Raw genomic sequence first — 22075 nt, 5'->3', positions numbered from 1 at the left:
TTAATAGACTTTAATAAGTCTTAAATATTTTATAAAAGAGAGTTAATGTATTTTTATTTAATAGTTTAATTTATAGTAGAAATAGCATGTATATATTTTTAAATGGTTAAGAGAATAAATATTATAGATAAACAAAATTGAATTTTTTAATGTAATTATAATGTACATTTAATTTCAAATATATTCTAAAAAATAAATATTAAAATAAATATTTGTAATTCAGTATTAATTATTACACTAGAATAGTGATATTTATTTAATCAGCTGATCATTGTTCTGTATCACTATGTTCAAGTCGGAAAATGTGTGATGGTGAAGTATTTTATCACATTACAGATAAAAACGACTTTGGAAGATTGCATAAATTACAAAAAAAATATTGTAATATAAGATGAATTCTTTAATTCATACTAAAAAAATGGTATCCGGTCACAGAACAGCAATTCGCAGTATGTAGAATTATTTTTTTTCAATAATAAATCAGAACAATAATCTTAATTATATTCTAATACATATATTATACATATTATACATAGTACATTTATATAACAGATATATTTACATATAAAGTTATTAATATCTATGATAAATTAATATAAATTTTCTTTTTTTCATTATTATTTTTTTTATTAATCTGTGTAATTCTAATCTTATATAGGTTATGTTGTGAAATAGATATTATATTGATATTATTATATTTTTTGTATCAATTATAATATTTTAATTATTTAAATAATTTTAATTTCTTCTATTTATAATCAATTATTATTTTATTTTTTAAAAAGATATGTTAATGAAAAATATATCATATAGAAATGTAATTTAAATATTTTACAAAATATATACTTATTACAGATTATTGCAGCTTTAAATTATGGTATAATACTAATCAAATAAATAGTAGCTTGACATTTATTTGTGTAAATAGAAGAAATCCCAAGAATAACAGATTATTATTACATTCTACAATAACAGAAAATTACAATAATAATTTGTCCTATGTACAATTTCGTACATTTTATATTACACCAATATGGAATGGTCAAGAATCATCTTCCAAAGTGGAAGATACAATAAAAAATATCAAGGAACAAAAAGAGCTTGAAGCTAAAACACAAGAATGTGTTGTTCATACTTCTTCAAAATCAAAAATAGCAGAAAAAAAGCCACCAATATGGGAAAGAGTCAAAGGAGAAATTTTACATTATTATCATGGATTTAGATTATTAGGTCTTGATATGAAAATTTCAGCAAAATTGATATGGAGAATCTTACAGGGTAAAGAACTTAGTAGAAGAGAACATAGACTTGTAAGCTATAAATGATTACATATATTTACAATTAATAATTGTAAAGTATATTCATTTAATTATTTTTGTGATTTTCTAATTTAAATATTTTTAGCTTGTAAAAACAACAGGGGATATGTTCAGACTTATTCCTTTCTCTGTTTTTGTTATTGTACCCTTTATGGAATTTTTACTTCCAATTGCTATTAAAGTTTTTCCTGGATTATTACCATCTACTTTCCAAACAGCAACAGATAAAGAAAATAAATTAAAACAAGCATTGAAAGTATGCATTATAATTTTATTTTTTATAATCATATATATATATATATATATATATATATAAATATATAATTATATATATACTTTTTTAATTTCAGATTAAAATTGAAATGGCAAAATTTTTACAACAGACATTAGATGACATGGCAGTACAATCAACTGATTGTAAATCTCAAAAAGCCAAAGAATTTGCTGAATTTTTTTATAAAGTTCGAACTTCTGGTGCCGTGGCTACTAATGAAGAAATTATGCAATTTAGCAAACTTTTTGAAGATGAAATTACATTAGATTCTCTTACTCGACCACAATTAGTAGCATTATGTAGAGTATTAGATGTACAAACTCTTGGAACATCGAATTTTTTACGATTTTTACTTAGAATGAGACTTAGAAGTCTTACTGCAGATGATAAAGTAATTTTTATGTAGATATAAAATGCATTTTTTAGGGGAATAATAAAAATGCAGATTTAATAATAATATTTATTTTTACAGTTAATTGAAAAAGAAGGTATAGATTCACTTACTAGAAGTGAATTGCAACAAGCCTGTAGGGCTCGCGGAATGCGAGCATATGGATTACCAGATAGTAAATTAAAAGAGCAGTTGTCTCAATGGTTAGACTTAAGTTTAAATAAAAAAGTACCACCTTCATTATTACTCCTTTCACGAGCACTTATGGTTCCCGAAACGATACCAATGTCAGATAAATTAAAAGCTACTATTTCTGCACTTCCTGATACTGTTGTAACACGTACTCAGGGTGCAATAGGAGAAAAAGAGGGTAAAATGGATCACAAAACGAATATCGAAATTATTAAAATGGAAGAACGCAAAATTGAAGAAGAGAGGCAAGAAAAAGAACCACAAACTACTGTTTGTTTGCAGACCAACAAAACGGACGAAATTACGAATTCAGATGTAAAAGTTTTAGAACAGGCTTTAGATTGTCTTGGAAAGGTTTGTAGGAATGAAATATTATTATATTATTAAATTAATAGTTTTTAATCATTTCTTCTAAAAATTAAACATATATCTAATTTCATAAAGGATAAAGAAATGTCTGTTGAAAAAGAAGAGTTAAAAGAATTGAAAGAAGAAATGGCTGATTATCAAGAAGATCTTAAAGAATTTTATGAAATAAAAGCAAATGCTAAAGGTCAACAAGACATAGAAAATATTAAGGTATCCAAAGGTGCCATTCGTTTGTTCAATAAAGTGAATAAAATGATTAATAAAATGGATGCAGTTGTTGTTCAACTTGAATGTGAAAAGAAAATGAAAGAATTACAAAATATAAATAATGTTAATAAAGAACAAGCAACTACTTCAAAAACTGCTGAAGAATTAGTTAAGATAGATGAATTAATTTCAGCAATTAAAAAAATGCAAAGTGTACCTGATCAACATCGATTACAACGCATAGCTGAAATTTTAGCAAAAATTGATGATGATAGAGATGGAGCTATAAAAATTGAAGATGTCTTAAAGGTAATATATAATATGGTATAAATAATAGAAAAAAACAGAAAATTAATTTATTTAAATTTATAATAATTATGGTTTTAAGGTATTAGAATTAATTGGTAAAGAAGACATCAAATTAAGTAAAAAGCAAGTAGATGAATTAGTTGAGTTGATTGATAAAGAAGAAATATTAGAAGAAAAAGAACAAAATCAAAAAAAGTTACAAAAAGATTCGCGTGAATTTAAAGATGAAAATGATATTAAAACAAAATGTATTTTGCCTCAATCATCAGTTTTTGTTACACCAATAACAACTGAAAAGGACATCGGTAAAGAAGAATTAAAAAAAGTTGTTGAAGAATCGAACAAAAGTTATACTATACATTCATCTGAACAAGAAAGAGAAAAATCAGCTGCAATGCTTAAGAGTAATTCTAGTTCTGATGGAGTTAGAAATCCTCCCTTAACTCCCAATGTTCCATCATCAACAAAAAAAGCAGAAGGCTCTAAGCAACTGTAATTACCGCACAATCAAATATTATAATTTATGTAATTAAACAACATTTTTATTGGGTACAGATTTAGAAAACTATCATATTTTCATCTTTATAGATTATATGTCTACCTCTATATAATATGATATTATAAACTTTTTTTTTCCTTTTTTTTTCTTTTTTCTTTATTTTTTTTTTTTTTTTTTTTTTAACAAATGAATTTATATAGTAAAAAATGATTGCAACAAAAATAATTGCAATAGTTTCATGTGTGTAGTATGTAACACACTTTATGATAAATGTTACATGCATGACTTTAACCATTTGTAATATTTAATTAAGAGTAAAGAAAATATTAATATAATTTTTGTATTTATGAGAAAAGATTTTGAATTTTTAAGACTGTGATGCATTTAATGGCATCAATATATATTTGTTCTATGAATTTTCTAGATAAAAAACGTGCTGGACACAAAAACAATGTAATGCTTTTTAAAATTGTAAGTGACAATATTAATGTTACTGATATTGATAATTAGTAATGAAATATGACAGAAATATATAGTTATTATTTCAATATAACCTAATTCCAAAATATTGTAATAAGGAATCATTCCATTTGTTCAAGCATTGATTATTATTAGGATTATAATTCATAAACTATAGATCATTTTTGTTTTACTGTACAAAAAAAATATATACCTCAATAATTGAGGTTAAAAAGTTGTACATTTATAAATACAGTAATTAATAATTAAGTACAGAACAAGAAAAGCGATTATGTTTATGTACTGATTACATAAAAAAACATGATTATGTAATTAAGTATGCAATATTTTAGTAATATAAGTACTATGCATTACATGAAAATTGTACATTTCAAAATTAAAGATCGACTAACACTAAATTTTGATTACAATTGAAAATAAATGAAATATTATTTTTATTAACAATAAACTTATGAAAAAATATTAAAAAATAGAATTTTCGCAATAACAACTAAATTATAAACATTCAAATATATCTATGATAATACATATACATTTGCACAAAATATATTGTTATAAAAAAATATTTTATTTCAGAAACAACACAAATGGTAATGATATTCAAGATATTTGAACATTTTTCATTTATTCAAGGTATTTATACATTTATTTTTTTATTTTTATGAATCATATTTTCAATTTATATTAATAAAATCATTTCTGTACAAAAACTAGTAATTATTCTTCTTCTTTTAGTTTAAGTCAATATTTATTATTAATAATATAACAAATTATATATCTTTTAATTATTTTTTATTATAATTTTGTGTCATATTCTACTTTAGACAATTAATATTAGATATAATAATTAATAATATAAAAAGTAAAAATTATTAAAGATAAATAAATAATCGTTAATTATATACACATATATATATATAAAATATCATGTATAATTAATTTTTTTCTTTTAAATATTGGTATTGTATATTATTATTATTATTATTTAATTACAATAACTTAAATTTGCTTTACTTAAAATTTACTTCATATACTTTTATTGATTATTTCGAATACTTAAGCGTAAAGATTTCTTTTTTGTAATTTATCTAAATTAATGTACATTTTTATTTGAATTATAAAAATATAAATATATTTTAAAATTAATGTAATAATATTTCATTATGTAAAAATATTACTAAATTAAATCTAAATATTAGATAGTCAAAAATCAACACTTAAAAGTGTCATAAATTATTCCTTTTCTATTATGTATCAAATCTAATTTTAAAATTTATTTATAAACAAGTAATATTATATATATAATGAATATATTATAATTTAATCTAATTTTTTTTTAATTTTCTAAATAAATAAAAAAAGGAAATATTAAAACTTGCGTATAATACAAAATTTTATCCATAGCACATGTATGAAATCTAAAGACGGAGTGGATACTTTGTAATACCGGTTATTTCGCTTTTTATAAAAGCGATATAAATTTTGTGAATATTTAATCATAATGACTGCGTTAAGTGGTTTTATGGAATTTTTTCAAAAAGGAAAGGTAAATTTTCACTTATATTAAATATTAATTAAATTTTCTAAATAATTAAAATTCTAACCTAATGTAAAAAATGTTATCGATTATGATTTTTATATTTAATGCATTAAACAATATCTATTTAGAATATATAAAATTATTGACTTATTTCAAGAATATTAATATCAATAAATATTAATATAATTTTATATATTATTATTATATATTATATATTATTTTATTATATAATCTATATTTATTGTTTTAATTTATTACTATAGATATTTACTAAAATTTTTAATATATTTTAAATCATTTAATATATTTTAGACATTTAGACCAAAAAAGAAATTTGCTCATGGAACTTTAAGATATTCTTTGCATAAACAAGCACAAGCTTCATTGAATTCAGGAATTAATTTAAGATCTGTTGTAAAATTACCTCCTGGAGAAGATCTGAATGATTGGATAGCTGTTCATGGTATATTATAATTTTTATTAATTATTTATTATATGTAATAAATGAATTTAAAAATGTATAATTTTTAATAAATAATAACATAATTTCAGTGGTAGATTTTTTTAATAGAATAAATTTAATATATGGTACTATTTCTGAATATTGTGATTCTGCATCTTGTCCAACAATGAGTGGCGGAGCTCGTTTTGAATATTTATGGGCAGATGGTGAAAAATATAAAAAACCTACTGCATTACCAGCACCACAATATGTTAGTCTTCTTATGGATTGGATTGAAGCTCAAATTAATAATGAAACTATTTTCCCTGTGTCAACAGGTATAAAGTTTTAAATATTTAAATAATAGTTGATAAGTTATTTATGTAACAATTTTTTTTACAGATGTACCATTTCCAAAAACTTTTGTCCTATTATGTAGAAAAATTTTAACACGTTTGTTCAGAGTTTTTGTCCATGTTTATATACATCATTTTGATCGTATTGTAGCAATAGGAGCAGTAGGTTTTATATTCTTATGTATTATATACATCAATGATATATTATTTTATTATAATATAATTGAAAATATTTCTATTTTAGGAAGCACATGTAAATACATGTTATAAGCATTTTTATTATTTTGTAACAGAATTTGAATTAATAAACACAAAAGAATTAGAACCACTAGCTGAAATGACAGCTAAGGTTTGTAAGGATACTGCATCACCAACACAAACAACAGCACCATCAAATAATACCAGATAGTGATAAACTTAATAAATGTATAAAGCCATAATCAAATTAGAATGAGATAAATTTTTTCTAATGTAAGTAAAAAATCTAAGAAATTTTTAATTTGTTTTTTTTTTTCGAAAATATTATAAAATTTTATATTTAGGATGTCACAAAATATTACTTTTATTGCTATTTACAAAATCGAAGAATTTCAAGTGCTTTATTCTGTATAGTGCTTCTAATCTTCTATTGGAGATAATTTAATATAATCATCTCTTTTTAGTTAGTCATAAATGTTATTAATATATTAAATATATAACAAATTATACAATTAAATTTTAAAAATCCATCCTTTTTGTGGATAAATAGACACAGCAATAAATTGTATTTACATTTATGTGCTTTGAAAACAATTTGTGTATAGATTAATATTTGTATTCAAGTAATTTTATATATCAAGTTTTATAAAGAGAATTTAAATATTATTTATAATATTATTTCATAAAAATATATAATTGTACATATAATTTTGCGCTATTAAGATGCTTATGTAATATCCTTATATAATGTATTAAAAATTAAAAACATTTTTTATGAAATTAAATAATACTGTATTCATAATAAAAATATAACATCATACAGTATAAAAAAAGTACAAATTTAAAAAATAATAAAACATAATAAATTAATTTCCATCATAAAAATTGTTCACTGTTTTTAATTAAATAAATAATTTACATTAACTATAAACAAAATTACTTCAAATTATATTTTGAAATATTTTCATCTATTAAATATAATTTTTTTTTCCTATAAATTACAAGTCAAAAAAAATGAATTCTTTAAAGATAAATTTATTGGTACATTTAAGCCAGATAATACATGAAAATGTATTTGAAAATGTACTATTTATTAGTTGAAGTTAAAATAAGACTATAAAATATCAATGAAAAACAAATAAAAAATTTTTTGTATAGATAATTATTAATTTATAGTTATATTTTTATAGTCTCATTTTAATTAAAATTTTTTTGCTAAAAATGATGTTATTTATAACTTGTTCTAAATTTATCAAAGAAAATATGTTTACACTCGTAATCTGTACATGCCGGCACGAATGAGATTATAATCAAGTAAGTTTTCAATTGGTCCAACTGCTGCAATTACCGGACACTGATCATAAATATATTTCATACCAATATCATGAATATTTGAAGCATTTACACTCTGAAAATAATTTAATTTATTAAAATAAAAATAAAATTTAAAATATATAAAATTCAAATATCACTTACATCTATTCTAGCTTCAAGTTCATGAAGTGGTATGCGTCGATTATAACAAAGCATTTGACGTCCGATATCTTCGCAAATTGCAGTTGTTCCATCTAATTGAAGAAGCATATTTGTTTTAAGAATGTTTTTTGCACGATCTACTTCTTTTTCGGTTACTGTCGTGCATAATCTCATCCATTCACGTTGTACATTATATACAAAATCTTGAATTTCCATAGGATCACATACAAAATATATACCCCAAAGTCCTGTATCCTATAGAAAAGAAATTATTATTATTATATTCTATATATATATAATGATATAAATAATAATGTAATTTAATAGTAAGTACTTGATAACAAGTATTGAAACTTTGATAACTATGACATAATCCATCACTTGCAGAAGCTTCAGCCAAATAACTTATATTGTTTACACCTCCTCCTTGACTACGATCCCATGCTCCCATAAGGGTATTTGCAACCATAAGAGGAATGTTATCTGGATCAGTCCAACCTGCACCTTCAACAGCAATGGCAACATGTGCAAGAGGAATAGTATCATCACGAACTCTTATTTCTGATCCTGTATAACGGCATGGTTCTAATATTGAAGGAATTTCATCATAAAATGGTCCTTTCATTTGACCAAAATGTTTTTGAGCTAATTCTACCAATGCATTATGATTTACACCACCTGCACCAGCTAAAATAAATCTATAAAAATAATATAATTTTTAGATATATAAATAAAATTATTTTATAAATATATAACTGTTGAATCACATACCTAGGTGGACCATAATATGACTTAACATAGTTAAGAAGATCATTTCTTGTAATACTTTTAATATTTTTAGTAGGACCAAGAATTGTTCTCCCTAATGGTGTACCCTGATAAGCACTAGCATGTAAATGATCAAAAACAACTTCTTGAAGATTTGTTTCAACTTCCTGCATTTCTCTTAAAATAACACCACGTTCTCTTTCTATTTCATTTTCACCAAGTTTTGAATTTTGAATGATGTCACTTAAAATTTCAACAGCTTTTGGAACATCTTCTGCCAAACATTTAGCATAAAATACTGTTTGTTCTCTACTTGTATATGCATTTAAATGAGCACCCATATTTTCAATTTCTAACTCTAAATCAGTTTGTGAACGTTTAGTAGTTCCCTGTTTATAATTATTATAATTTTATCATTATTTTTAATAATTTACTTTAAATAAATTAAAAGAATATTTTTTACTTTGAATGCCATATGCTCCATAAAATGGGCAACTCCATTGTTTTCATCAGTTTCAAAACGACTACCAGCATCAATCCACAATCCAACTGTAGCTGTTGGTGCTCCACTATCTTCAGTAGCAACTCTCATACCACAATCTAAAGTTGTAACTTGAGTTGGTGGCTGATTCATTAATATTTCTTTTAATGATGCTGATGTAGATCTCCATTGCTTTTGTATCTAAATGTAGTTATAAATAATAAAATATAATAAAAAAAAGAACAAATTATTATTATATTAATTCTATATAAAAAATTAATTTAATTTTATGTATTGACTTGTTTATAAATTTATATAATTTTATTTAAAAGATATAAAAAGAATTATATTAACATTATTAATTTTTATTAAATAATTTTATAGCAAGTAATTAAAGGATCAAATAAATATGAATTTGATAATATTTTTAATTATTAAAATATAAAATTATTTATTAATATAAAATTAATTTTGATAATGTATAAAAACATAAATGTTGAATTTTTAATTTTTTGTATTTATCATGTTATTGTGCAGAATGACATATATATTTATACATATGAATATTAAGGTTATGATAGTTTAATACAAATAATTCTACATGTGTAACATAAAATTCTATTCATTGTATTTTAATTTTTGTTCGTTAATACTTATTCATTTCGTTTCTTTTGTTTTTACAAACTTTCAAAAGATTCATTCTTATTACGTAAGGAGAAAATGGAATCAATCGTTTTTTATCTCGGAAAAATTATATTGATTTGAATATAGACTTTAAAAATAATTATTCTAATATAATATAATAATTTTATTATTTTATAAATCCTTGATTTTATTACCTTCACGAAGCTACTTTTGTTGGAATAAGCCCGCAATGCAGAGCTAACTTTAAGCATACAAGTCGCCATTTCTACAAGTCTTTGCAACTGCGCGCACGATTGGTACGATCTTGTTATAAGAAAGATAATATAGTTCAAATTAATGCTTCAAAATAATTTTGATATACTTTTTTCATTATACTGTAAATAAATATATGTATAAATAATATGTAAAAATTTATCTAATATTAGTTTAATTATATAAAATTATTTTATATATATTGTAAAATTAATAAAAAATCGATTCTTTTAAATGATATGTAATATAAATTTTTATTTAATTTTATAAAATTTTTTTAATAGAATAATTTTTTTAAACATATTAAGTATTGAAAAAAATGTTTAATTATATCAAATATCACATATTAAATATTAGATATCATTAAAATATATTATAAAACATAAATATTATAGAATGCATTTCTTATTCGGTTATTGAATTTTGTACTATACTTATAGGGAAATTTATTATAGTGAAAAAATTCCCTATTTCATTGTTGTTGCATCTGTAAAATTCGAAAACCGGTACAATTGTCAAGTATATTCCTCATTTGTAAATATTCTTATTTTCAATAAAATAAGTAATTTTAATTAAATATTTATAGGCCTTTGAATTTTAGTTAAAAATGGATAGTATAAATGATACCACTGAAAATTTAGAACGATCTATTCAAATGTTTAATCAAGAAAATGCTCAACGAAAGTCATTTTTGAGGTTAAGTGGAAAAAGTATAACTCCAAAAAGATTATCTTTGCAAAGTACTAATCATTTACGAAAAGACCAAGATGATTCTTATCAATTTAACGATATTAATAGCCCTAAAATATTAGGCAAATTCTATCCTCATTCAAGATTAATTAAGGGCCATGATCTTTTGGATATTGATAATTCATTAACACTTACTCCTCATGAAGTTCGAGATATAATGGCTGCTTCAGAAAAAGGTGAACTTACCTTGAGAGAAATGATGGAAGATAGTAGTGCAACTGGTATAATTTTAAAATCAAAGAAACCCTTAAGAGATGTCATGTCTAAACTTTATTATGATTTTTTACATAGTGTACAGATAAATTTTTCAGAAACACAAGTGTTTGATACTATTGCAGATTTTATACAAAATTGTACAGATACATTAGATATAATGAGAGGTATATAGAAAATTATTATTTATTTATTAATCTTATATTTTTATATTATATTTTTCATATAATAAAAGTATTCATTATTTAGGAATGCAATCTAAGGTAGAAACTAATGTATCAGATGAGGAAATTTCTTTAGAGAATGAAAGAAATACATGGAGGCTTATTTATTGTTTATATCAAAATAGAATAAATAGTCTCAATTTTCCTACTCCAATGGAAGATGATTTAGAAGAAAGTAATACGTACATATCAGAAAAAGTTGTAATAGATAATTTATTTAAAACTGAAAGTTACATTAGAGAATATCAGTTAATAATTGACTGGTTGGAAAAGAATGCATTGGATCAAGCGGAAAAACACCCAATTACTGAACATTTCACAGATAAAACACTTCCATGGGAAAATACTGTAAGACAATTATTAACATATGAGAACAAAGATCAAATTCCATTTCGTTCAACTAGGCCATTATTATCATCTCTAGATCCAGATGCTCCAATAAGAGAATCTGGAGAAGGAAAATCTTTACATGATTTAGATAAAGAAGATGATAAAAGACTCGAAAAAAGAATGTTCATAGAGGTATAAACTTTTTTTAATAAAAAATCAAATTGAAATGATTATATAAATAAGATATAAGATTAAAAAAACATAACATGAATAATATATTTCACTCAATAGGTTCGTTGCGGTCGTCTTCAAAAAGCACAGGCATTAGCTGAACATTGTGGGCAGCCTTGGAAAGCTGCATGTTTATTAGGATGGATACCTCATCATGATCCTAATTATCAAAATCCATTAATTGATACTAAATTGCCCATTGTAGGAAATCCTAATAGAAGTTTATGGAAATTGTGTGCTTGGGAACTTTCACAAGATAAACGCGTAGGTAATAATTTTCTTATTATATTCATTATTAAAAATAATTTATGAAAATATTTATATTTAAATTTTTTTCATTTAGGCGAATATTATCGTACTATTTATGCAAGTCTTTGTGGAAATCTTCAACAAATGTTACAAATAGCGACTTCTTGGCAAGATGCACTATGGGCTTATATGAAAACATTATTAGATATTAAAGTGGAAAGGGAAGTAAGAGATCTAGTAATAAAAAGTTTTACAAACATGCCTGATGATTATTGGAAGAACGAGATTTCATTGAAAGATGTTTTTAAAGAACTTCATGCATCGAAAGATCCCAAAATTCGAGCGGAATCAAATAAGCCTGATCATTTAATACAAAAGTATTTGATATTAGATCAAATACCAAAATTGATGGAAGAAATAGATAACATGATAAATACGGGTACCTGTGATCCTCATTTTTTAAGATTTTTAGCACATTTGATATGTTTCTTTCGTCAGATTGGGAAAAATGCAAAAGATAAAATTGGAGATAAAGTTTTGTTGGCATATGTTCATATATTAATCGAAATGGATGACCCAATTCTAATTGCTTTCTACACAGCTATGTTGCCACGAGAATTACAAGTTACCAATTATGCTAATTATTTAGAAAGTATTAAAGATCACGAACAGCGTAGAAAATGTTTAACTGCAGCAGAAGATGCTAATTTAAATGTAGAAGCAATTACAAAATTAGTAGTAGAAAGTATTCGTTCCAAAAACATTGATATTGATCCTATAGATTTGAAAGGCACTTTAACCGATATAGATATGGATAAAATTAACGCATTAGATTGGTTAATATTTTATCCAAGTCAACGAGAAGAAGCATTGTGGCAAACTAATGCTCTTATAAGATTTTTTCTAGCAAATGAAAAAATTGATGCTGCTAGAAAAGCCTTTAATAAAGTATAAAGTTAAATTATTTGTTATTTTTTATGTTATTTTTTTACATTAAAAATTTACGATTGTTATTAAATTTTGCAGATTCCAGTGGATTCTATTGAAGCTATTATGGCTGAATATCCAACAATGGAAGGCACATTAACAAATCTTACAATGACAAGTAATCTTTCGAAGAAAGCTTCTTCGACGATTCGGGAATATGTTTGTTACAAAACTTATCTTGATGCCCAAGAAGGTTTTGCAGAATGGTTCTCTCATTATCATCATGGAAAACCTGCACCATTAGAAGAATTGCCACCATATGCCACGTTCACTGAAAAAGTTGCATACGAACACAAAAAAGCACAATATAATGTAGAAATGGAAAGATGGACATCTACAATGCAACATCATACAAAGGTTTCCAAAATAAAATTTGATACAATATTAATATAAAGTAAAAACTATTAAATAAAATTAATTTTTATTAATATAATTTAATTAATTTTATAGGCAGTTAAACAATTATTATTCAATGTATTATTATTTCCGGATGGTGGTTGGTTAGTTGATTCAAATAATAATAATAATGATGAACCATGTACACCAGAAGAAATATCTCGCGATCATCAAATGGAAAAATTACGTGAACTTTGTATTCCAAAAATTACACTTCTTTTACATTCTGTAATGTCTGAAATGAACGAACACGCTGAATGTATTCAATTAGCAGATATTCTTGCTTCTGAACAATATCAACTTTATAAGGTACATGTTTATATTATAATATTAATATAATTCATGAGATATTATCAAAACATTAACGCAAATTTAAAGTGTTTATAACTTAATAAATAATATTCTATTAATATTTTTATATTTATATTTATAACTTTTATATTTGTTTTAATCTCTAGAATCGATTTTCCAAGAATATTTCATGAGTATATATCCTGTATATTAAAATTTTTTTAAATAAAAAAAAGACAATTCGTATTTTAATTTATTTCAGGTATTTCAAAAAGGAAGATTACGTGAAGTATTCAAGAAAATCTGTGAATCTTCTCTTGTTTTAATGGACCAAAAAAAAGATCCTTGGGGATATCCAAAATGAAGTATTTAATAAAATTAGATAAAAAAGAATATGTATATGTATATATTTAACTGTGCACATGATGTTATATATTACAATATCGAATATCGAAAAAATTTATAAAAATCTTTAACTTTTTTTTATAAAACCAGTTTATTGTCAACCACAAGAAGTGAATATAAAATTTGATACAATGTTCAATAATTCATAATCATAATATATTATATACTTCATGATTACTTAGATGCTTCTTTTACTCAATTGTTAATAAATGTAGCGCTGTCAAAGCTGTAGATTTAACGCGTGAAATATTGCGGAGAAACTCAAGGACAATGAAGGACAAACATTATCCTGAGATATTTTCATTGGAATAATAATCATTATAATTTTACGATGTTTCTTTATAGTTTAGCCACTTCCAAATCTCATATATATCGCCGGTATCTTTCGGACATGGATCTGTGTACAATAGATAAATACATACAAACATTTATTTGTAAATGGAAATTTTTTTAAAGAATCTTCGCATCGAACGGAAAAAGAAGAATCACGGTACAGAACGATGGTATTTGTGATATATGGCATACATTGAAATCTCTAAATCTCTATGTTCAATGAGTGTTATTTTTTGCCGGCAATAGCAGTCTTTTTATAACATTTTTTATTGAGAGCGTTCGTCTCTCTATGTGGCTTGATGCATATATTTGTTTTTTTTTTCCTCTTTGTTTTTATAAAACAAGAAAAAGAAAAAAGAAAAATAGGATTGACATTATAATTGAACCTTCACCTATTCGTGTATTATACTATATAGACTATATATCAAGAAAATTAACATTTGCACAGAAATGATTCCATTTTATCAGAAATGAATAATCAAATTCATAATATGATGGTATGATTCAATTAGAGGATTAATTAATTGCGATTATTCGAAGCGATAATTAATCACAAATGAATTAAAACTAAGAGGATATATCACGGAATAATTGACCAAAATAGATCTTTACTCGATGTTCATCCGAATTACTTTCGCTTAGAGTTCTTAGCTGAACTAGAACATAGAATTTTAAAATATGGAATTATTGGATAGCCATTGAAAAAATTTACTATATTTAAATTCAATCGTTATTTGAATAAAATCTAAGAACTCTAGAAGTATAGATCTGATAATATAATGTTTCACAAATCTTTTAACTTATTTCAAAAAGCTACAATGCACTTACTAAATTAATCGATTAAGGTATTGCAATGTATTAATAGTTATTAATAGTTTAATTATTCAAAATAAGATTTATAGCACCATCTATCAAGGAAAAAAAATTTGTTTGCAATTTCGAAAAAGAAATAATTTAAACGATACTATGATAAAGAATAGTATTGTAGCTTCGTGAAACAAGTATTCTGAGCATTTATATTCTTATAATACCTATTTCTCTATCGATACATAAATTTTGTAGTGCAGTATAAATTTCATCATAAAATTTTCGTTCAAAAATAGATAAAAAGAAGAGGAAAAGAAAGAATGACATGTGCAACATTATACACATATATGGCTTAAAATGCACTATACTGCATCGACATCGAAATTCAAATTCGTATACATCTTTGTATGCAGTTAGTAAGTTTATACTCTGGACCAGAGCGATTTATTTTCGCATTCAAGATGATCATAAACATTAGACACGTGCGTATTTTAAAGATTGATAAATGGAATCAATGATTATGTAAGTAGCATTTTAACTGTTAAAATTAGGCTGCTATATTTAGCCTAATATTTAAATTATTTTAATACTTTCATTTTCTTTTTCTTCGTTTTTTTTTTCTTTTTTTTTCCTTTTTTTTTTTTTTTTTTTTTTAATAACACAAGACATGACGAAATTATTAAAAAATTTGATGTGTCATGAAACCATTTTCGCACGTGTTTCATAAAAACACGAAGAATCTTGACAATTGAATCGACTTTACAGTAATACGAGTACACGATTAATAGAGTTACTTTGTTGATTAGTCTAGTCTAACACGTAAACGTTGAAAAAAACGGTTGACAATTGTTTTATCATTTTCGATAATGCTACATTATTTTTTTACTTTTTTTGTTTACGCGAGAGCTTGATAAATTTGCCGAAAGATTTGGCATACTTTCCAGAATTAGGCTCGTTTTCGTTTTTTCTCCCTTTCTCGACATATTTCTCAGATAGAATACAACTTGATAAATTTTACTTCTTTTTTTTTTTTTTTTTCGTTTCTTCATTTAAAGTTTCACTAAGTTATCTTCTACAAGACATTCTAATTACTAATGGGTGCGTATCAGCATGTTTGAAAACGACTTATCTACGGATATTTGGATATGGATTTTATGAATTTCTTCCCTTCAACTCTTCGCACTCGTGTCCGATCATTAACAGGTTATTCTACTACTTTCGATCAAATCCAAACACGATTCTCTCTTAACGATAAAATATTACAACACTCGCCCAACGATCGCTCTCGTCGTTCAAAAATAGATCCTTAAAATTTGTTAAACACAACTCAGGACGGTCTATCATAATAAATCAATTCTTATCATACCACTTTGTACGTTCTTTATATTGCACACACGCGAATAAAATCCTTTTCAAGGTTCTGTCTTCTTAAATTCGATATTCATACGTGTTTCCTTGCGTCCGTTTCTTCTTTACACGTAAATAGATATGTAAATCACGTGCGACTTCGACAATCAGAGGAAGAATATTAGAATACTCAAAGAGTGCAAAGAGCCGAAGCACTGATATACCGTTTCTCCCTTTTTTTCTCTCGCTCTCTACGTTGTTCTTAAGTGTGAAAATATATTTCTACGACAAGGATAAGATTCAGAAAGATATCCAGTTTTTAAAAATCTTCGAGTTATCTCTATAGATATATCATTGAAACGAAAAAGAACATCGTCGTTACATACATATTGACAGTGTTATACATCCGTTTGATTAATCGACATTATTAAAATCGTCTAGTTCGAATGTTGTTCCTTGTTTATCTCTATGATTTATCGCCGCTTGTACAATCAATTTCCTTATTTTTCTTTTATCACTTTCTCTTTCAACCTTTCGAGATATTCCTAGAAGACAACATTTTGGACAAATCAGAGACGTAAACGCCGATCTCGAGGATATTAATTTAATCAGGTTAATTTCTATCTAATTTTTTTTTTTTATATATATATATATATATAATTAAATTCAAGAGAAAATTCGAATAAATCATCAATCGAAACGTGTTTCTTTTTCTTTTTTTTTCTCTCTTTCTTTTTTTTCTTTTTTTCAAAAACCTTCCGAATCTTACATTACAGGGATATGTCCGTAGGGATATGTGAACAAGTATCGTACAAGAAAAAACAGGTATAACAAATATAGAAGTTTGTGGAAACTATCAGCCAGGATCACGCAGGGAGGAACGTTCTTACGAATACTTAGACAATTCGTTCAAATTGAGCGCTAATAAGATAGAATTCACAATTCTACCGAATCTCTCTTTCCCCTTCGCTTAAATTCCTCGAATTAATCGATCCTTGGATCCATCGACTTCCAAGAGAGGATCGACGCGTATGGAAGAAAAGTTACACGAGTTAAAATCCTATTTTCACTACGATACGAGAGACACAAAAATTTGATGAAAGTGTTTAGTTACAAGGTAATCGCTAAACGATTTAAAATTCACGGGATGTGTTTCGGGGTGTCGTGCATCGAAATTTGGCCATCGTTTTTGATCTGATCGATGGCCGATCGGCAATACGATCGCTTCTCTTCGGTCGGTCTTCGTACGATATTTATCTTCTTCTTCTTCTTCTTTTTTTTTTTTTTTTGATTGTTGTTATTTTTAAATTACACGTCGATACAGCAAAAAAGAAAGTTTTTTACTTAACCTCTAAACTATCGTTTTGCTCCTTAATCGCTAACAAGTTGAGGGATATCGTCGGGCTGCTCCGTGAATATTCTACAAGGAAGTGAAAACGAGAGACAAAGAGAGAGAAAGAGATACATACGTAAAAGTGTACATGTATACGAAAGAGACGGATAGAGGGAAAAAGAGAGGAGAGGAGAGACGAGAGATTATTAAAAAGAGAAGATTTCTTTACATTCCTATCTAAAACTTTCGTTTCGTTCTGTACATTCATTTATATATATATATATATATTTATATATAACTAGTAGCTTAATGTAGGCGGAACTGTACGCCATTTAATTTTTTCTTTGTACACTTACACCTCGAATAATTGATCCGTACAGATACATGTTTGTCCCCTAACAAATAACACCCGCTGCCCTGCGTTTCCTTACTGCAACCATTGTCAAATAGCCGCGTTATCGCTCGATCTAATCAATTAACACGAACGATCGTGGCATCTAAAAACGATCGTGATTTATTGTCCAAATCGTTTCAAAATTAAGAATGGTAAAGCGTATCCATTAAAATATTGTCAAAGGTTTAAGACTAGAGACTTTATAAGATCTCGAAATTTTCTGAAGGTATCGAAATTCAAAAATTTAAACTTTAACAAATCTCGAAATTCTTCAAATTCACTTCCACGATAAACTGTCTTTGTCTTTTTAATTAATTAAACTAAATCTAAATTCAATGATTTGTAACAATTATTATTTAGTTTCGAGTCGACAAAAATGTTTCGAAATTTGACAAATTTTTGAGTTTTCGAAGAAGTTTTTTCGAGATTTCGTAGTGTCTCTTCGTTGTTTGGATACGTTTTACCATCTCCGTCATAAAATATAGAACTCTTTATTGTCGGGGCAACGTTTTTATTGTCAAATAGATAATCGACGCTTATGAAGATACACCTTTATTGTCTCGAGGAAAAGCTTCAAACGCGGGACAGCAAGTCTCGGATTTTTTTTTTTTTTTCTCTTCGAAATGCTACTTTCCTCCCCGACTCGCTCGGAGCAGCCCCCTCGAATTTTTTTTGAGTCGGTCATCGTCACATTATTGTCTTCCACAGAAGTAGGAGTTTTATATATCCGCTTACATTGTTACAATCCGCCTCGCTCTCTCGAAGGACTCGCTTAGAGAAAAAAAGGACACAGACAGAATAAGGGGGAATAGAGAAGCGAGATAGAGAAAAATAACGCAAAGAACAAAAAAAATGGCGACGGAGGATGCGTTATTCTAAGGTATGCAGACGCGAAGGAAATTATGTGGAATCCTCTGAAGGATCGTCGTCGAGTATTGCCGGAATTATTTGGATCCAAACGTGTTCGGATCGATTTCGTCTTATTGTCGCTTGATTACAATTTTACAACGCGTGTAATTTCCTTACTTAACACTGTTTTCTTTTTTTTTTTTTTTTTTTCCTTTTCCTTTCTTCGTACGCATCTCACGTAAAAGCTGGGGCAACGATGTCCAATGTATTCGTCGCTTCCTTTCACGAATTGTATGAAGAAGAGGAATCGATCTTGTCGAAAGGAGAGGGAAACGGTATAAATAATGCTAGATCTTTATCCAACTATCAAGTGGTTATCGCTTACAAATTACGAATACAAATTGAACAACGTTGGCAGCTAAAACGATGTAAATTTTCGAATTTTGTTTCATCATGTTATGCATAGTACCTCGTGTAATGTATGTATGTTTAATATATGTATATATATATATATATGTATGTATATATATAATGTTTATGTTAGGTATGCATATGTAATTAAATACAGGCTGGTCTTCGTGCGATAAGCAATCGAAATTGCAAAGAATTTTGTTCGCTGCTAGCAATTTTGAGGACACCCTGTTACTTAGAATCTGAACTATTGCATAGTTTTTACACTCATATTTAAAAAGTGAAAGAGATATATCTTTTTTTTTTTTTTCTTTTTCTTTCTGCTAATCTCTACTAGTTCCTAAAGTGATTATGTATTTTTCTGATTTCTTGGTTGCACGATTTCTTATCCCTCTCGATTCTTGATTTGTACGTCTCTTTGAATACTCTTTGTCTTTTTTTTAAATCTTCTTCAAATTAGATTAATTGTCTTACTTGATTTACTTTTATAAAATGGGATTATTTTTACTTTCTTCAAGAACTTACTTACTTTAAAGCGCAAGAAACCAGTTCCTAAGTATTACAGGGCATCATTTGTCCGAGTGGTTCCTAATTCGTGTAATTAGAGAAGTTTATTATCTGTACCCAAGGCACATTTTATACTTTCATCCCGTTTTAGGAAGGTCCACTCTATAGTATATGTACATATTATAGCATTGTTACACGTATAAGGGATAGTTTTGTAATTGTATCACCCTTAAAGTTATATAATGTCTGACGATACCTTGTACATATTTTCTCGTTTTATCTTATTTATTTATTATTTTTTTTTTTCTTTTATTCTTCAGCGATTCCTTCATCGTTCACTACCCTACGTATTATTGTCAAGTCGACAGCATTTATAAATGTATATCTTAAGTGCTACTCGATCTTTAATGTTACATTATACTCAACTATAGCTTTGTGCAAAATTTACATTGTACATGTACCACGGATACTTTCCCCGTTCTTTCGTTTATCACCGATATATATGTATATATATATCGATCATATCGATCGAGAAATTCTCTTTGATAAATTATATATCCCATCCCATCCCATGATAAATAACACAAGTTCACCGTTATTGTCAGAAATTATTTACGTTTATATACCCCGATTCCGAATTTTTTTATTATTATTATTATTATTATTATTGTCAGAAATTATTCTTCCTCTCCTTTTTCCTAAGTAGTCTCTTAAATTCTTAAACGTTAAAAATCACCTCGAATCTCGTTCTCCTCAAGTGCCGTGTTAATATGTATTTATGTATATGTATATAATATATATGTATATATATATATATATTATATGTATCTGTATATATAAATATAAATATACATATACATATATATATATATATATATATATATATATATATATATAAGTATAGTATGAAATATTGAATCTGATAGATCTTAAAAATATTCTTGCTAATCTTTTACGTACGATTAAACCTTACGAGCTAAATACTTTCTTACAACCTTGTATCGTGTTCAGCAGATTTTTAACAATCGCTTTTTGTTTGTTTTTTTTTTTTTGTTTTTCTGTTCTATCACCACCTTATTTTACGCGAATTTTATTCTCTTCTCTCGATTTCCTATCCTTTTCCATCTTTTGTTTCAATTTAATCCTCGCACATGTTCCCGCGTATTCCCCGCCAAACGATATTTGAAGGTTAATTCATCTTATGAATTTTAACATACTAACGACAAACGTCGTCGTGACCATCGACAATACGGCCGTGTGTGCGCTGTTGACAACGTGTATTTTCCAGCCCAAGTTATTGTGCGTGTAACACTGTAGAAAAACAAAATTTCCAATATTATGCCCCATATTTAGTAATACATTATATGATATTATTAAACTTCCAATCAATTCAATTATAATAACATTATAACTTTTAATTCTTTTAATAACTTTAATAAGTTATCGAATTTTTTTCATTAATTTGACGTAACTATATTTTAATATAAATACCTGATAATAAACTAAATCTGGAGTATCTTCGGTCACGGTCCAAACAAGTTTCGCAGGTTCACCCTTGTCACACTCGAGTCTAAGGGTCTCGAAGAAATTTTCAAAAGTCTCCATGTCCGCACTCATATCTACCGTCTTGTGAACCCATTCGCAATAGCGGCCAGCCGCAGTTGGATAAGGATATCCATCCTCGTACTTTACTCCTGCGAACACTTTTTGCGCCTTTTGTTCATCCTCAGTTTTTTGACCAAATCCACCCTCTGGACTGTTGGTGATGTAAAATGGATGGTACCTAAATGAATAAAATACATTCTATACAAACTGGATTA

The 22075-nt window shown here is 26.1% G+C and overlaps 5 protein-coding genes across 11 annotated transcripts in view; 3 read left to right on the top strand and 2 right to left on the bottom strand.

Moving 5' to 3' along the window:
- Positions 1–244: 244 nt before the first annotated feature.
- Positions 245–3672, top strand: Letm1 (Leucine zipper and EF-hand containing transmembrane protein 1). Its single transcript, XM_003697928.3, has 7 exons — positions 245–449; positions 856–1310; positions 1405–1575; positions 1670–1984; positions 2066–2530; positions 2621–3061; positions 3141–3672. Exons 1-7 carry the CDS (start codon positions 392–394, stop codon positions 3555–3557), a joined length of 2322 nt encoding a protein of 773 aa, XP_003697976.1. The 5' UTR covers positions 245–391; the 3' UTR covers positions 3558–3672.
- An 84-nt stretch (positions 3673–3756) lies between these two features.
- On the top strand, positions 3757–7461 carry Mob3 (MOB kinase activator 3). Of its 4 annotated transcripts, XR_015295002.1 has the most exons (8): positions 3769–4031; positions 4617–4673; positions 5445–5586; positions 5893–6043; positions 6133–6360; positions 6425–6540; positions 6623–6849; positions 6921–7461. XR_015295002.1 is itself a non-coding variant. In XM_086916679.1 (7 exons), the coding sequence occupies exons 3-7, from the start codon at positions 5542–5544 to the stop codon at positions 6785–6787; spliced, it is 705 nt and encodes a 234-aa protein (XP_086772805.1). In that variant the 5' UTR covers positions 3757–4031; positions 4617–4673; positions 5445–5541; the 3' UTR covers positions 6788–7461. The 4 variants fall into 4 exon arrangements, 3 of the variants coding, with proteins under 3 accessions (XP_086772805.1, XP_086772807.1, XP_086772806.1); XM_086916679.1 differs by having other exon boundaries at positions 3757–4031; positions 6623–7461; XM_086916681.1 differs by lacking the exons at positions 3769–4031; positions 4617–4673 and adding an exon at positions 5035–5102 and having other exon boundaries at positions 6623–7461.
- A 130-nt stretch (positions 7462–7591) lies between these two features.
- On the bottom strand, positions 7592–10320 carry UQCR-C1 (Ubiquinol-cytochrome c reductase core protein 1). The gene is made up of 6 exons (XM_003697930.3): positions 10141–10320; positions 9284–9502; positions 8824–9209; positions 8387–8750; positions 8053–8307; positions 7592–7984 (listed from the first exon to the last, which is right to left on the bottom strand). Exons 1-6 carry the CDS (start codon positions 10207–10209, stop codon positions 7844–7846), a joined length of 1434 nt encoding a protein of 477 aa, XP_003697978.1. The 5' UTR covers positions 10210–10320; the 3' UTR covers positions 7592–7843.
- A 335-nt stretch (positions 10321–10655) lies between these two features.
- Positions 10656–14451, top strand: Nup107 (nuclear pore complex protein Nup107). 2 transcript variants are annotated; one of them, XM_086916675.1, is made up of 8 exons: positions 10656–10704; positions 10785–11328; positions 11411–11907; positions 12007–12214; positions 12290–13143; positions 13222–13539; positions 13633–13887; positions 14132–14451. In XM_086916675.1, the coding sequence occupies exons 2-8, from the start codon at positions 10806–10808 to the stop codon at positions 14231–14233; spliced, it is 2757 nt and encodes a 918-aa protein (XP_086772801.1). In that variant the 5' UTR covers positions 10656–10704; positions 10785–10805; the 3' UTR covers positions 14234–14451. The 2 variants fall into 2 exon arrangements, with proteins under 2 accessions (XP_086772801.1, XP_003697975.2); XM_003697927.4 differs by having other exon boundaries at positions 10685–10732; positions 10800–11328.
- Positions 14452–21224: 6773 nt separating this feature from the next.
- The window catches only part of LOC100870004 (protein Skeletor, isoforms B/C), a 58776-nt gene continuing 57925 nt past the window's right edge, over positions 21225–22075 (bottom strand). For all 3 annotated transcript variants that reach the window (XM_086916677.1, XM_012492598.3, XM_086916676.1), the window contains 2 exons: positions 21747–22038; positions 21225–21566 (listed from right to left, as the gene is read on the bottom strand). In XM_086916677.1, coding sequence (XP_086772803.1) covers positions 21450–21566; positions 21747–22038 — 409 coding nt within the window. In that variant the 3' untranslated portion in view covers positions 21225–21449. The remainder of the gene's footprint in view (positions 21567–21746; positions 22039–22075) is intronic.

The sequence above is a fragment of the Apis florea genome, unplaced genomic scaffold (genome assembly GCF_048593485.1).
Source record: "Apis florea isolate Af1SG1 unplaced genomic scaffold, ASM4859348v1 contig_3803_pilon, whole genome shotgun sequence".
NCBI classification, from domain to species: Eukaryota; Metazoa; Arthropoda; class Insecta; order Hymenoptera; family Apidae; genus Apis; species Apis florea.
This window is presented reverse-complemented; position numbering and strand designations above follow the sequence as displayed.